The sequence below is a fragment of the Anabrus simplex genome, chromosome 1, assembly GCF_040414725.1.
Source record: "Anabrus simplex isolate iqAnaSimp1 chromosome 1, ASM4041472v1, whole genome shotgun sequence".
NCBI classification, from domain to species: domain Eukaryota; kingdom Metazoa; phylum Arthropoda; class Insecta; order Orthoptera; family Tettigoniidae; genus Anabrus; species Anabrus simplex.
In genome coordinates this window covers 633,924,713-633,940,759 of record NC_090265.1, presented here as the reverse complement: position 1 = coordinate 633,940,759, position 16,047 = coordinate 633,924,713, and the positions used below count along the sequence as shown (strand labels likewise).

The following is a 16,047-nucleotide window of genomic DNA, read 5'->3' as shown; positions in this document are numbered from 1 at the left end:
TCATCAATAGAAAGCAGAACATTTAAGTTAAAAAAAGCACAATGAATTACATGGCCAACGTACAAGAAAAAATCTCTTTCAGTAAATGCTAAACTTCAACACTACTGTTCCGTCATTAAACCTGAAGCGACTTATGCTTGTGAAACACTATTTAAATTGAACACCAAAGCAACAACTGATACATTGCAAAAGGTTGACGGAAGGATACTCAGAACAATCATTAATAAAAAACATCAGGTGGATGGACAATGGAGATTATTGCCTAATGCAGTGGTTTATAGGGAAAGTGAATCTATAATAGATACGATGAGAAAAAGAAGAATTGCCTTTTTCTGTCATCTTTCTAGATTAAATGATAATAGGATAATAAAACAACTATTTAATTACTTTTGGAAAGTAAAACAAAAAATAATTGGTTTAAAGAAGTTCAGAATGATTTAGAAGAGCTGAATATTACAATGAAGCAAATTGAAAATAGAGAAGAAAAAAGGATTCTCAAGAACAAACAAATAAGATTGTCATTAAAAACTGTACAACACAAACAATATGTCATATCTGATGAAGAAAGGGCAGCCAGGTCAGCCAGAATGAAGAGGTTTTGGGAAAGGAAGAAGATGATGCAAGCTAAATCTTCAGTTAATCCTTTGTTAACCTAAATGTATTTGGGTTTGATTTAATTGCTCCAATGTGGGCGTAAACTATGTGAATAAATAAATATTTACATAACGAAAAATGTCCCATACAGTACCTGTATTTTATTAAATTTGCTTTCCCCCTATTTTTTATGTTGCTCGCATTTATAGTTTTGCCGCATCTGTCGTCATTTTCCCCTGCCCCCTGAAAAACGATGCATTGAGGTTTTACTGTATATGTTATGATCACCCCTGAAATTAAATACTTACACAAAGTTACATCTTGATGAGTGCTCATCTGCTTTAACTTAACACTGGGAACACTTTCCGTGATCGTATAAAACAAGAAAATTAAGCAGAATATGCCTCCTGAACAAATGATAATATCGTTTCTTAGTTGAACTCGTTACGAGCCCACTAAAAATACTAAATCACTTAGAAATTCGTCACACAATTCCACGAGTTTCATAACTACCGCCAATGTTACACATGCACACAAACAAAGCCTTTCAGCTGCTACGAAGCTCGACGCAGTTACTAAAATTGTTTTATATAAATTCACAGCCTGCTACTTTTCACGGATTTCTTTTCTTCAAAATCGCAGCCTGGTACTTGTTTGGAAACATCACTGAATGAAGTAGCAGTTGAGGTAGAACAGGTGACAAAAGCATGGTGATAATCGATACTGTGATTATCGATACATTTACTGGTCGATTTTCAAACACTGCATCTCGTATTGCCAGCTACTTTACAAGTCATTACTTTCATTTTTGATCCGTATTGAAAATAGCGATCTTACTTAATTTACAAAAGGTATACATTTATTATTCAACCTATTCAATACATACAGTACCACGTTATATGGTTAATTAGACATAAAAGATGTACGATCAAGAACAGCAAAGACTCACAAACATGAATCCCAGCCTCCCTGTAGCAAGAGCCCTTCCTAAAATACACAAGAATGACATCCCAATACGTCCCATCATCAACTGCCATAACAGTCCAACCTATAAAGTTTTGAAATATATTCATGGCTTCCTTAAGAGACATTACACATTTAATAACAAGCAACCTTTAAAGAATTCCATTGATTTTTGTGAGACCCTAAATAAGTTCAACCTACAGCCTTATCATACAATGTGCTCCTTTGACGTGTTTAACATGTACTCAAACATCCCGACCAGAGACACTATCAACATTATCTATAATAACATCTGTAAACATAGTAGCCTCAGTAAAATGGAGATCGACGAATTCATGACACTATTAAATTTTATTTTAGACAACTACTTCACTTTCAATATGAAAATCTATAAACAGAACGGCCTAGCGATGGGAGACCCAATTTCGGGCATCCTAGCTGATATTTACACGGACACGATTGAGCACACAAAAATCAAAACAAATATTAAAGGGATTTGTTTGTGGTTGAGGTACGTGGATGACACATTTGTAATAATTGACAAGAATGTCACCAATAGCAACGAAGTATTAGAAAGCTGAAATAACATCAACCCTAACGTAAATTTCACTAAGGAAGACGAAGACAAAGGCTCCTTAAACTTCCTAGACATAAAATTCACCCAAACTAATAACTCCTTTGAGTTTCAGATTCATAAAAAAAACCTACACACTCGTCCCTAACCATAAATAATTCCTCACTACACCCCGGTTCTCAGAAACAGGCATCTTTTTATATAGTCTGATATATAGAGCTTTAAGAATCCCATTATCCCCTACAAACTTAAAAAAATTAAATTACATAAGGAATCTTGCCAAAATTAATGGTTATAAGATCGAAATGGTAAACCGCCTACTTCATAAGATTAAAAACAAGTTATCCACAAACCTCATACCGGACAAACCTAAAAGAACTAAATACGCCACTATTACATATAGTAACTCAGCTATCCACCAAATTGCTAACACTTTCAACAAATATAACACGAACATAGCCTTCAGAACAACCAACACAACACAAAACATATTTTTCAATTATAATAAAATCAGTAATAATAATAACTGTAAATATTCAGGCTCAGTAGTGTACAGGTTAACATGTTCCCAGTGTGGATTTTCATACGTTGGACAGACTGGACGAAGCTTCCTTATAAGATACATGGAACACTTCAATGCAGATAAGCACAATAAATATTCGGCAAAGAGCATGCACATGAAGGAAACAGGTCACCATTTTACTTCAATAGAAAAGGATCTCTCAATAATCAGGAATACTAATAAAGGTAAACTTCTAAATGTATTAGAGAATATATATATTTTTCTGGACAAAACATTTAATAAAGATCACAACCTTAACGACGATACGGAAGTTAAGAGTCCCATATATATGTTAATGCCTAAGTTATTAGAAACAGTCAATCCAAAGCAAAACAACATCCACGAACATTTAAATTCGTCATATCAACAACTCCACTTATCCCCCTGAATACTACGCCTGCACTTGCCCCTCCAAACATTCCCCCTCCCACATTGACACCGATATGTAACGCTCCGCCCAATTCCGCTCCCCTCAGCATGCCGCCTTCCCTCCGTCACATCCTTACAATTTAAAGTTAAAAACTTCATGATTGTTCCGTATTGAATAGAGAAATAAGAAGATGTACAATATTATAGGGAAGGATCCACCTTTCAATACTCCGTAGTAAGTTGAACTAAAAAGTAGTTACAACTAAAAAGTAGTTACAACTTACTACGGAGTATTGAAAGGTGGATCCTTCCCTATAATATTGTACATCTTCTTATATCCTTACAACACGCGAAGTAGGAACTCCAGACATACCAACGCTGCTAATACAACAAGATAGATATACATACGGCGTTTGAGTAAGTACCTACTTTACATAACACACAATACTGGACATTTACGTACGTTTTAAACACACATGTCAAATACGTCTTTTTGTTCTTTTGCAGTTTAATGACACACTATTCATCGAGGTTCCTACATCTTCTAGAAGACTACACTTTTATATGAAAATCAAGTATAACCTTCAAGTACTGATATAATCTCTCCTCATAGCAGCTCCAACCAGTACACTTTCGCAACGGTTATATCAGAGAGTATCTTAAACCAATCAACTTACTGAAGATACATCATAACATTCGCCTTTCCTTAACCTATCTTTTAATGTTGGAATGTATAATATAAACAAAATTCACCCTCTGACCTACGTTAGCAGCTACCGCAGCAAATATATGCTGACTTTCACAACGAAGAGGATCCGTTTCAGTTCCAGACACACTCCGTTTTTAGAACTTTATATCGATACAAATAGTTTTTATTAGACAAGATTTTAAATTAGTCTACAATAATTTTAACATGTGCTTGTACTTCCCACTGTTCCATAAATTTTAATATCATAACAAATCTTAGCTCAATTCTTATAAATCATGAATGTTATCGTCTCTTTAAAAATGTTTGTTTTAAGATTAGTTAATATGCTGATGATGCCTGATAAGAAGGGCAAAACATGTCCATAATATTCACATCTTTTATGTCTAATTAACCACATAACGTGGTACTGAATGTATTGAATAGGTTGAATAATAAATGTATATATTTTGTAAATTAAGTGAGATTACCAGCTACTATCGAAAGTCAAACAAATCCGATTTGACTGCAGAAAGTGAAACCAAGTGAAACAATATCGGTCATCCGTACAACCGTGAAACACACTCAAAATCCGTACATTTTACGGAAAAACCAGAATACTTGGCATTAAATTAGTTTAGCCCCTTAAGAAGCACGTGGAACCATTAAATGGCACTGGTATTCTTCATCTTCTTGTGCTTCTTATCTTCCCAAAACTTCCTCATCCTTTCACTATGGGCCTGCCGTCTTTCTTGTATTCATGAGGTTTTGGGTTTCAAGCTTTTCTCAGATGGATTCTTGGGTGCAAATTTATGGGTGTTGATCTTTTGTCTGTATGTATTCCTTGTGGTTGCCATTGGATCAACATCAACTTCTGCGAGGTCCTTTTGTGTATCCACTAGCCAGCGAACTTTGGTTTGTCGGTTTCCATTGATAATAAGAAATATTTTCTTAGTCAGTCATGAGTCATCCATTCATGCTAAATGTCTATAAAATTTCATACGCCATTTGCGTGCGACTGAAGTGAATTGCTCAGTTAATGCATAGAGTTCTTCCAAGCTTTTTTGCATCCATATACCTTTTTGAAACATGGGCCCAAATATCTTCCTCAGTATCTGTCGTTCAATTTTCTTAATGTCCTTGATGTTAATGGTGAGTGATGTCTCAGTTGCGTAGAGTGCCTCAGGGAGGACAACAGTGTGGTAGTGTCGGAGTTTGGCTTTTGTGGATATTGATTTCTTATTGTAAAAGTTCCAGGTGATTAGGTATGCTTTACATAGCTTTTCCGCGTGCATTTTGTTGGCTGCTTTTTCATTGCCTGAATTACCAATAATTTCACCCAAGTACTGGAATTGTTTGACTTGTAAGATATTGCCATATTTGGTCGCTAGTGATGTTAGGTGTGTGCACTTGGAATCCATATATTGCGTTTTTTCATAGGAGATGTGGAGACCAGTTTTGATTGCAATCTCGTGAAGCTTCTCGATGGCGTGCCTGGCTTCTTCGGGAGTTTGGGTAATTATTGCTAGATCGTCATCAAAGGCAAGGCATTTAATGTTAATCCGTTTACTTTTCATTCCCATGTTTATTCCGGGTACTTCTTTCTCCCATGTTTTAATGACCTTATCCAGTACTAGGTTGAACAGAAGGGGGACAATCCATCACCTTGTCTAACGCATGTTTTTATTTCCAAGGGTGCAGAGATTTCACCCATGAACTTCACCTTGTATCTTTTAAGGTTTGTTGGATTAACGTGATTGTTTTGTTATCAACACCGTATTCTCGAAGGACATTGAACAGGGTACCACGGTCTATTGAGTTGTATGCTTTTTTTAAATCTACGAAAGTGACCGCTGTACGGTTTGACTGGCGGTTTTGGAGTATCATCTTCAGGTTCCAGATCTGTTCCACGCACGATCGATGTGGGCGGAAGCCCGCCTGATATTTGCCGATCTCATCTTTTGTCTGTTGTTCCAGTCTGGTAAGCAGAGCACGTGAAAGAATTTTGTATGCTATTGGAAGAAGAGAAATACCTCGGTAGTTGTTTGGATCCATCTTGTTGCCTTTCTTATGCAGTGGATGGATCAGGGCAGTTTTCCAGTCTAAAGGTATGACTCACTTTCTCATATTGATGACTTGTAATTGGCCGATCATTTGGACCCCCCCCCAATCTTCAGCATCTTGGTGATTACACCATCTTCTCCTGGTGCTTTATTGTTTTTTAGATGTAATATGATGCTCCTTATCTCCTCATGAGTCGGTGGAAGTGAATCTGGGTTAGGAGAGGGTATGTGGAATTGGAGTTTCTCAGTTGGTGGTTCACAGTTGTGTAACATTTTGAAGTGTTGTTTCAGGATGTCACAGTTAGCCTTTGGGTTGGTCTCAAGAGTTCCGTCTGGGCGCCGAAAACAAAGAGTGGGTGGCTTGTAGCTGGTCAGCTCTTTGCTAAAGGTTTCGTAGAAATTTCTTGTGTTATTCCGTTTGAAGTCATTATCGATCTCCTCTAATCTTTTGTTATGGTATGCACGTTTAATTCGCCTGAGTCTTTTGGACTCTGAGTTTCTGAAAAGATCTGCCAATTCTCTGGTGTTTGACGACTGTGCCAATTCTTCCAGGCTTGCATACGTGTTTCCATTGCTCTGTCACAATCCAAAGTCCACCATGTATGTTTCCGTTTACGGGGTGGTTGGTCAAGTTTCCTAAATGATTCTTGGATAGTCCCAAGAGGTGCATCCCATGTTTTTGCATTTGCCCGCAATGACTGTGCAAACTCGTGCATGGTCTTGCAGATAATGTGGGTCAGTGCGTGGGATTGTAGGTTTTTAGTATTTCCTTTGATTGGGTCTGAAACAGATTTTGATTTGTGAGAGGTGGTGCTCTGACTCTACATAACCTTTGTGTACCCTGACGTTAATAATTTCTGGGGAAAACTTTCTGGTAATTGCTACATGGACAATCTGGTATTCGCCTTGGTGACTGATTGGCGATTTCCATGTGGTCATTTTTCATGGAGGATTCTTAAAGTGTGTGGACATCAGCTGGAGGTTTGCCATTCCACATACGTTGATTAAACGGTGTCCATTTGCGTTAGTCTTCTTGTGTGCTGAGAAACATCCAGTGATATGCCTGTGTTCCCTTTTCTCTGCCGATTTGCGCATTAAAATCTCAAAGGAGGAGTTTTACATGATGCTGAGGGATCTTGGTAAGTGCCCATTTGAGTTGTGACCAAAATTTCTCAACCTTGTTTTTGTCAGGTTCATTGTTGACTGGAGCGTGTGCATTAATTAGTGTATAGGCCTTATTGGCGCATTCAACTGTGAGCAAGGAGAGGCGTTCTGAAGGTGACGTGAAGTCTATCACAGAGTTCTGGATACTGTTGTGTACTAGGAATCCAGTTCCCAACACACATAGGTTGCTATTTGGCACTTTTGTTGCTGGCTTCCCCTTGTAGAAGTGGTAACCACGGGAGTCAAAATGATTGGAGTCACAAAATCATGTTTCTTGTATTGCAAGTATGAGGATTCAAAATCTGTCACAATTATCCGTGACTGTCTTGAGTAGTTTCCCTATTTTGGTCAGCGTCTGAGCATTAAGTGTACCAATGAATTTGGTTTCCTTAGGTTTGAGGAGTTTTGGGAAGCTCCAACTCTTCCCAGCATAATGTCCTGGTCCCCCAGAATCCGAACCAAAGGTAAACCAGGTTTACCTTTTCTGTTGTCAGCTCGGGCCTGAGATAGTTGCGTTGTTGCTGTTGTTTCCATCATGCTACATTCATGGTTGATTTTAGTACCGTGTAATTTATAATTTTGTGAATATATTTTAGTATTGAAAAGGTGGAAATGTTTACGTTGTTATTATTATTACTTATATATTATTCTCAGTTCAATACGGACCAAAAACATGAAATTCATAACCATTAATGATTCACTTTCATCGTAATGGTTGTTAATCTGTATGGGTAGCTGGTGTTCTGTTGTAGCCGCTGAGGTCTTCACTCTTACGCTGAGGCCGGGCCGTCCATATTTATGACCCCTGGAAAGAGGGTAATAAAACCAGGGTTGTAAGCCCTGAAGCTGAATAATAGGCCGCTCCTCAGGAGTACAGACGCCTTTTGCAGCCGCTTCACTGAAGAACAGACGCTGCTCTCTGAAGATGATTCCTCTGCTTAATCCACTGTTGGGACATTGATGTCCTCATCCGCTTTCATAACCGTTGACTATCTTCACCTGTCAACCGTCGTGCCCTTTATTGCCTCAAGATGTTTTCTGGTTGTAATTTTACGGCTTGAACCCAACCCCCCTCCTTTCTCCTGGCTTGGGACCGGCAACAGCAACTACTGAGCTACTCAATCCACCCAGTAGGTACTGCAGCTGAAAGTTGTTGTTATTATTATTGTTACCGTGTTTTGGTGGTAGGTAGAGGTGAAAGAAGGTGCGGGGTGGTGAACAGGTCTCAAGCTACGAAAGTAAAATTAATTTAAAATTTAACAAGGTTATATTTTCTTTTCAAAATTAAGAAATAACAATTACGGCAGGTACAGAGTAGCAAGGCAACAACAGTTCCAATTACAGGATTTACAGGATTTGGGCTTCGAGCCCCAAATTCACAATTCTTGAGCAATTAGCCTGACTTTACTCCAAAATAAATTTTACCAGAGGGGCCGAAAACCCCGTTCATGTTCCAGAGCACTTGCTCCAAATTACACAGAAAAGCCTCCTCGAGGCATACAATGCTTAATTTTCAAGAAAGAGCCACTCGCTCTCAACTTTAAGGCTCTCAAAGGCCACACCAAACTCCACCTTCAAGTTGTCCTCTCTTGACATAGACACAGGGGTAAAATACCCAACCTACTGAGGTCTATTAAGTGAGAAAAGATTAATTACTTGACCTCTAAAATAACAATTTGAGAGGAGGCGAACTTGCGCTCCTAATACGCTTTGTTTAAAACCTACTTGGCACTAGGCCGTTAATACAAGGGCTAATCCCATACTAAAGAGGTGACTTAAGAAGGAAACAATTTACATTAAGTCGAAGAAGAATAGGTTGAGAAAAATATAAGTTCACCTCAAAACAATATGAGTGGGAGCTCGAGAGGGTTAAGCACTCTCTATCCCAATATGTAGTTTAAAAGATAGAATAGATACAAGTTTCTTTACATTTTAAAGAAGGTTACATAATGGAAAAACTTTGGACCCGCCCCGAGAGTTAAACTGCTGAGCAAGCAAGAAAAGAAGTAATTAGTCGGCCATTACCTGGTTGTTGACTGTCGCCGAAGAAAGAGGCGCTTCCCGCCCCCTGCTATGTACTTTACACACTGAAAGATGGAACAGAAGTGGCCCGGAGACCCTAAAATCAGCAGTTTATATCCTCTCGCGGAAAGTTCGAGGCGTTAGGGGAATGAGAACACCCTCCCACAAAAACTTTATTGGGTAGGATACAGCAACATATTCAAGTTGGGGGAAGATACATCCGATTGGTCAGAAATTAATAAAAGAAATTTGGGATTGGCTAAATACAAAACAAGGGGAAAGAGAGGGGTATACAGCCAACTTAAACAATAACAGAAAGAAATTTAACAAGAAACAAACTTTTGAAATAAAAATTTCTCCAAAAAAAAAAAAAAAAAACAGTTCTTTCACTCCGCACTAGGGTGCACTATTGTTCATCTTCAGTAGTGTCCTCTAGAAGAGAAAGTTCACACTTCTTTCTACAAGCAAAACAAAAATACGTCGAAAATGACACAGTTCAAAAACTCCAAATTTTCCACGTAGTGACATCTTCTGAGAAATTTGAAAATTAATACCGTCAATAAAGTTCAGACTTCCTCCAGCAGAGGAGTTTCAATTGGCGCACATTTTAAATTAGCGGCGTGGAGGTGTACCGCCCGGTACAATTATTATTATTATTATTATTATTATTATTATTATTATTATTATTATTATTATTATTATTATTATTATTATTATTATTATTATTATTGAGAGTAACTATAATGATGTGATTTAAGAATTGCAATATACCAAATTACCTTTTAGTGAATAAAATAATTATTTTGAAATTATAAATATCATAAATATTGCACTGTCACCCAATTATGGGATCAGCTTTCTCGGTAGACAATCCACACGACATGCCTGAGTGTCATTGTGTCTCTCCCCCCCTCCCATTTTTTCCCCCTCTCTCCAAAATCTGGTCACCCCAATGTAGCTTGATCCTGGTCCGAATCTTGTGTATTCTGTAGAGATATGATCCAGAAGTTACGGGGCGATTCTATTTAAAATAAGAATACTTTTATAACCAAATTATTCTATAACTGTTAAAGTGATAATATACTATATCTGTCTCACTTCACATGCCGTATTGGGCCGATGACCTTCGATGTTAGACCCTTTAAAACAACAAGCATCATCACATGCCGTATTACTTGGTAAGACCCGAGAAATGTGTTGGAAATTTTTGATATGCGTACACTCGGTATCCACTTTATGTATCTTATGTTAAATTTATGGAATAGGGTTTACTAAGAATAAATAGCAAGATGGTAATTATAGTAATTTAAGGATATATGCTTGGGTGATGTAAATGTGATTTCATGCTTTTTTTTTTTTCCCCCTAAAGTTGGATAAAATAGGCCTGTAATTTTACATTTTTTTCATAGACCTACCATAATGAGTGATCTAAAATGGATTTGTTTTTGAAGTTAATATTGTATTATTATTATTTATATAATTAGTTGCTCTAAAGAATCTTTGTTTTCTTGTTAATGTGTAGAGTATGTTCCTATTTTAGATCCATAAAAAACCAACCAACTTAACCCACCTGGAAGCTAGCTCAATTCTATATGCTGGAGTGACAGCGTGGTCAGCTCTGAAGATAACTGGTGATTTGTTCCTCACTCCAGCCAGAGGGAAGAATACTCTAGTTCTTGGAGGCTCAGGAGGTGTGGGCACCATTGCAGTGCAGCTTCTTAAAGCTTGGGGTGCTAATGTAAGAGGTGCTTCATTTTTGTTATTAATTTAAGATATTATTTAAGGTATCTTTAATAAGGAAATCAGAATCAACAAACAGAAAATAGGAAGGGTGATTTCCGATGAAGAAAGAAGGATAAGATCAGAGAGAATGAAGAAGTACTGGGCTGACAGGAAACTAAAAAATTATTTGTATAAAGTTGGCTCGAGTGGTCCAATGAAGGCCATAAAATGTAAATAATAATAATAATAATAATAATAATAATAATAATAATAATAATAATAATAATAATAATAATGGATTGAGAAACTCTTATCATATTTTTACATGCATGCATAATTGAATCTTTTCATACTCTCCAAAAAAACTGAACCCCATGAGCACAACAGCCCAGAAGGGCCATAGCCTACCAAGCGACCGCTGCACGGCCCGAAGGCCTGCAGATTACAAGGTGTCGTATGGTCAGCACGACGGATCCTCTCGGCCGTCATTCTTGGCTTTCTAGACCGGGGCTGCCATCTCACCTTCAGATAGCTCCTTAATTGTAATCGTGTAAGCTGAGTGGGCCTCAAACCAGCCTTCAGATGCAGGTAAAAATCCCTGACCTGGCCGGGAATTGAACTCGGGGCCTCCAGGTAAAAGGCAGGCATGCTACCCCTACATCTTGGGGCTGGCTTCATACCCTCCTAAGTTAAAAGAAAATGAGCAAAATCACTTATGTCTCGGCTCAGTAACTCAGGCAGTAGAGCTCTGGGATCCGGAGCTCAAGTTGGTGGGTTCAGTCCCGGCTCAGTCCGCTGGTACTTTAAGTTGCTCAGATACATCAGCCTCGTTTTGGTAGATTTAATGACAAGTATATACTCCTGCAGAACAAAATTCCAGGCAACTCTGCATCTCTGCATCTCTGAAAACCGTAAAAATAGATAGTGGGACGTTAAACAATAATATTATTATTTCCTGTATCTTTCTGTATTTTAACATCGTCTGTCAATATCATTATTATCCGTTGTTATTACTGATAAAATTAGAAACTATTCTTTTATTGCTAAAGACCAGAACTTGTGGAAATATTTGGTAATGGTTCGAGCAAATGTTTACAAATAGGTGGTTAGCATCTTCTGTTTGTTATTGAAATTAATTTATTATACTATTGCCACTCAACAGAGTTAACCATAAGGACTCTATATACTCACCTAATTGTTATAATAATGAAAATTATAGTGTAGCTAAATAAAAGTGAAATATAGTTAGTGGAAGTCAGTGACATGTCGCTTAGAGTGAGCATTTAGATGCTGAAATAAAATCTGACATGACTTCTTGAAGACCTAGTGTCAGTGCCATCTTTGAGGCTTGTAGGTAGTCAGTGACAAAACTTCAGTTTGTAACAATTTTAGAGGTTTTGAAACCTGGTGATAATTGCTGAGAGAATAACTCTTGAACATTGGCTAGATACTGATGAAGGTGCCCCAGGCTAAAATTGTAAGCCAGGAGGAGATTGCTGTAGGTGTTGTACGGTGTGATCAGAAAACTGATGTTGATGAAGAAGATCAAGAAGAAGCCATTTCAGCTGGTCCAAAACTGTCAGAGGTTAGAGAACATATGGACGACATAATTCTATTCACTGGTGCCTCATTAGAGCCTCAGGTGACAACTTATCACAAACAATTTTTGGCACTTTTGATCAATAATTGCTATTAAGAAACAGTACACAAGTGGAAACTTCATAAATTTTTCAAGTAAATTGTATGTATATGAAATTGTTCCTTTAAAGTACATTAGTACCACTGGAAGTCTTTTATTGTCGGCACAATTCCCAAGATTCACAATTTAATGTCCTTTATATTTTATGGACAACCCTTAGTCCCTAATAGTCTGTTAAATCAAAAGAGTTTACTGTATTTTTATAAGTTTGTTGCTTATTACATGATGGTTGTCAACACGGCACTTCAAAGGACTAATCCATTTTCACCCTTTTCATTATTTCTGTAATATTGATTATGATGTTGAATTTTTGAATGAGAGAAAGAGATTTCTGATGAGATTGTCATTTTTAGAAGAAAATTGTGTGATAATCTCGGGTCCATAGTATTGCGCACCTTAAGTCAGTCTTTACTTTGTACAACCCAGTATTACAATGTTCTTAGTTCCTGTGCCTTTGTATGTGTAGGAAGCATGGTGCCCTTGAGCAGTAGCTTGTACTTGAGTAGAGGTTTTATTTTTGTTTTGAAATTTCAACTCTATTTACTCTATACATTCTACATTCTTTCATTTATATGCTATGATCTTTAGCTCCAGTTTAAGCAGAAAATTTTTTATATTGGCATTTTATTATGAATAAGAGTTAGCAAGATTTTGAAGTTTTATATGACTATAACACTACAATACACTGCTCGAGTTCTGGTTGCAGCCTTTTTTTTTTTTTCTTCTTTTTTTCTTTTTTTTCATTGAGGGGCTACTGAAGTTAGAAACATTATTTTCTTCTTCTTTTTTTCAGGTGCTCCTCTCAGTATCAGTAGCATCAGATATTACTCATGAAACCCAGTATTTCAAGTCTAATATATGTAAATTCTTAATTGAAATTCTCTCATTTTATCTGAACTGGAAATCAATTAGAATCATTCTTGTCAATAGTATGTTCCTTGGAATAAAACATTTTATTTAGTATTAGCACATACTTGAAAGAATATTCTTGACATAGAATAAATAAAAAGGACTTTGTAATATTGATCTGCTGAGTGCATTGAACTTTCTTCTGTAAAAATTCTTTCTTTCCTTCTTTCTTTGTTTAGGTTGTAACAACCTGTCGTACAGATGCTACTCCTCTTTTGGAAGCCTTGGGAGCAGATAGAGTGATTGATTATACACTTCCTGACCATGAACAACAGATCAAAGAGGAAGGAAAGTGAGTATGTTTGGAACTGAGTATTCCAAATGGATATTAACCTTGGTTATGTTTGTGTGAAATGTCTGTACTTCTTTCATAAGGTTTTTGACAAAATTCTCAATTCATTTGTATCTGATTACATTTTTTATATATATTTGTATAACCATATAACCTGTAGAAATTAGAAAGCCCTGTAGCTTATGCCTATTGCTCACGGTAAAATGTTACGTATAATTTGTTGTACAATTAATTTTATAAAAATTCGGTGAAAACAAGTTGTGTTGCTCACGGTAAAATTATTTAATAAAATCAGCATCACCATCAGGATGGCTGTCTATGAACTCACTTCTGAACTAAGATGTGTATGTGCTGCCATCTATCGATAACCTTTTAAACCAAGAATCAGCTGTTCAACTTAGTGTGTCTGAGAGTATGACTCCAACAAACAAAGCCAAACTTGTTGCTTTAGCTGCAGTTATATGTTCTACAGTGGTAAAAAGAAGAAAAGAAATGCCAGGAAATGCTGGACTTGGGATTGGATCAAAAGAAGAGAAGAAGGTAGAGGATTGCTGTCCTTGGTCAAAAATGAGTTGAGGTTAGAAGACCAAGCATACATATAGGAATTCGGCGATTATGTTTTCTGCCTCTCTTCTTGCATTTCTGTTGTGATAAAGTGGTGTTTTAACTTCGTACAAACAAGGATATTTCTGCTATTCGTCAGTAAAACACTAACAGCTTCCTCAGTCCACCCGGATCCTGCCATTTTAGAAAGAAGTGTTTGTTTACAATCGAGCTTCACAATCTTCTCACGATGTAGCGCCAACATGTCAGCTTCGCTGATTGGTTCGTTTCGTAAAATTAATTTTACGGAGCTCGATAGCTGCAGTCACTTAAGTGCGGCCAGTATCCAGTATTCGGGAGATAGTAGGTTCGAACCCCACTGTCGGCAGCCCTGAAAATGGTTTTCCGTGGTGTCCCATTTTCACACCAGGCAAATGCTGGGGCTGTACCTTAATCAAGGCCACGGCTGCTTCCTTCCCACTCCTAGCTAGCCCTTTCCTGTCTCATCGTCGCCATAAGACCTATCTGTGTCAGTGCGACGTAAAGCAACTAGCAAAAAAAAATAAAAAATTAACTGTGAGCTTGCATCCGGCAGATAATGGGTTCAAACCTCACTGTCGGTAGTCCTGAAGATGTTTTTCCATGTTTTCCCATTTTCACACCAGGCAAATGCTGGGGCTGTACCTTAATTAAGGCCACGGCCACTCCTTCCCATTCCTGGGCCTTCCCTATCCCATCTTCGCCGTGAGACCTACCTGTCAGTGCGACGTAAAGCAAATAGCAAAAAAAAAAAAAAGTACAAATGGCATCCCTACATATGCTCTCATCTCTCTCTTCATAATGATAAAACATACTCCTTATGTGTTGCTTACCTAATTTTCTGTTAAATAATTTCAAAGAATTTGGAAATTTATCTAACATCTCCGATGGTAAATCATTCCAATCTTGAATCCCTCTTCCTGTAATCTAATATTTGCCCCAATTTGTGCTCTTGAATTCCAGCTTCATATCTCTTAATTTTAATAACTCCAAGCTTATTCATGTACTAATGTTATTCCGCACCATCTTTCTACTAACAGCTGGGAATATAAGGTAGGGGGCCCATATTTCGTCCCCTTAGCAGATTTGGACTTGTAGAAATTCAGGAATATTAAGGACAAGGCTAGAAATGGGTATATATATTACTGAATATATTATCCACTTAGGGGCAAGTTACAATGAAACCGTTATAACATAAGGTAGTCAATATTTGACATAAACGTAAACACTACAAAAACTAAACTACCAGAAATGTTGCCATTAATGCTTTCACGGCCCGTACTTATAGACATGATATTGTATAGGCTTTTGGGCTTGTGCCGTGTCAAGAAAATAAGGTGAAATTCTTAACATTTTGCAGAAAACTGTGCTCTGCGTCCTCAGAAGAATTCTTGATTTATGAATTTCATTTTCCGTATTGACATTTACCAATCTTCATAAAAGGAAAGAAAAATTCCACCTAATCAATACATTTATTTTCTTGTAAAGTATTACAATCTAGGACCGGTTTCGACCCTTCATAGGTCATCCTCAGCTATATCAGAATCACATTTGCATTTCTATCTTATACCTCTGAAAGACCTTCACGATGTATTGTTTCATATTTTCAGTGAAAACTTATCTAAAAAACTTACAAATTTCTAAGCGTTGTGTTAAAATTAAAAATTAAAATTACAAAACTTTGTCTATTATATACATGCCCTTGGGCTGACAGAATGCATCCTTGGGTTGATTAAGCATCTATCTTAGGTATTGCTTATTCTGTTGAATCGAAACCCTTTTATACTTATGTACAATCATGAATAGACTATCAGTAAAATTTGATAAATAAAGCTTGCGTGATAATT

General features: G+C 37.1%; 1 protein-coding gene across 1 annotated transcript in view; it reads left to right on the top strand.

The window, feature by feature from the left end:
- LOC136857240 (reticulon-4-interacting protein 1 homolog, mitochondrial) overlaps positions 1–16,047 on the top strand; it is a 71,927-nt gene that overhangs the window by 23,455 nt on the left and 32,425 nt on the right. The window contains exons 4-5 of the mRNA XM_067135728.2: positions 10,537–10,734; positions 13,506–13,618. Coding sequence (XP_066991829.2) covers positions 10,537–10,734; positions 13,506–13,618 — 311 coding nt within the window. The remainder of the gene's footprint in view (positions 1–10,536; positions 10,735–13,505; positions 13,619–16,047) is intronic.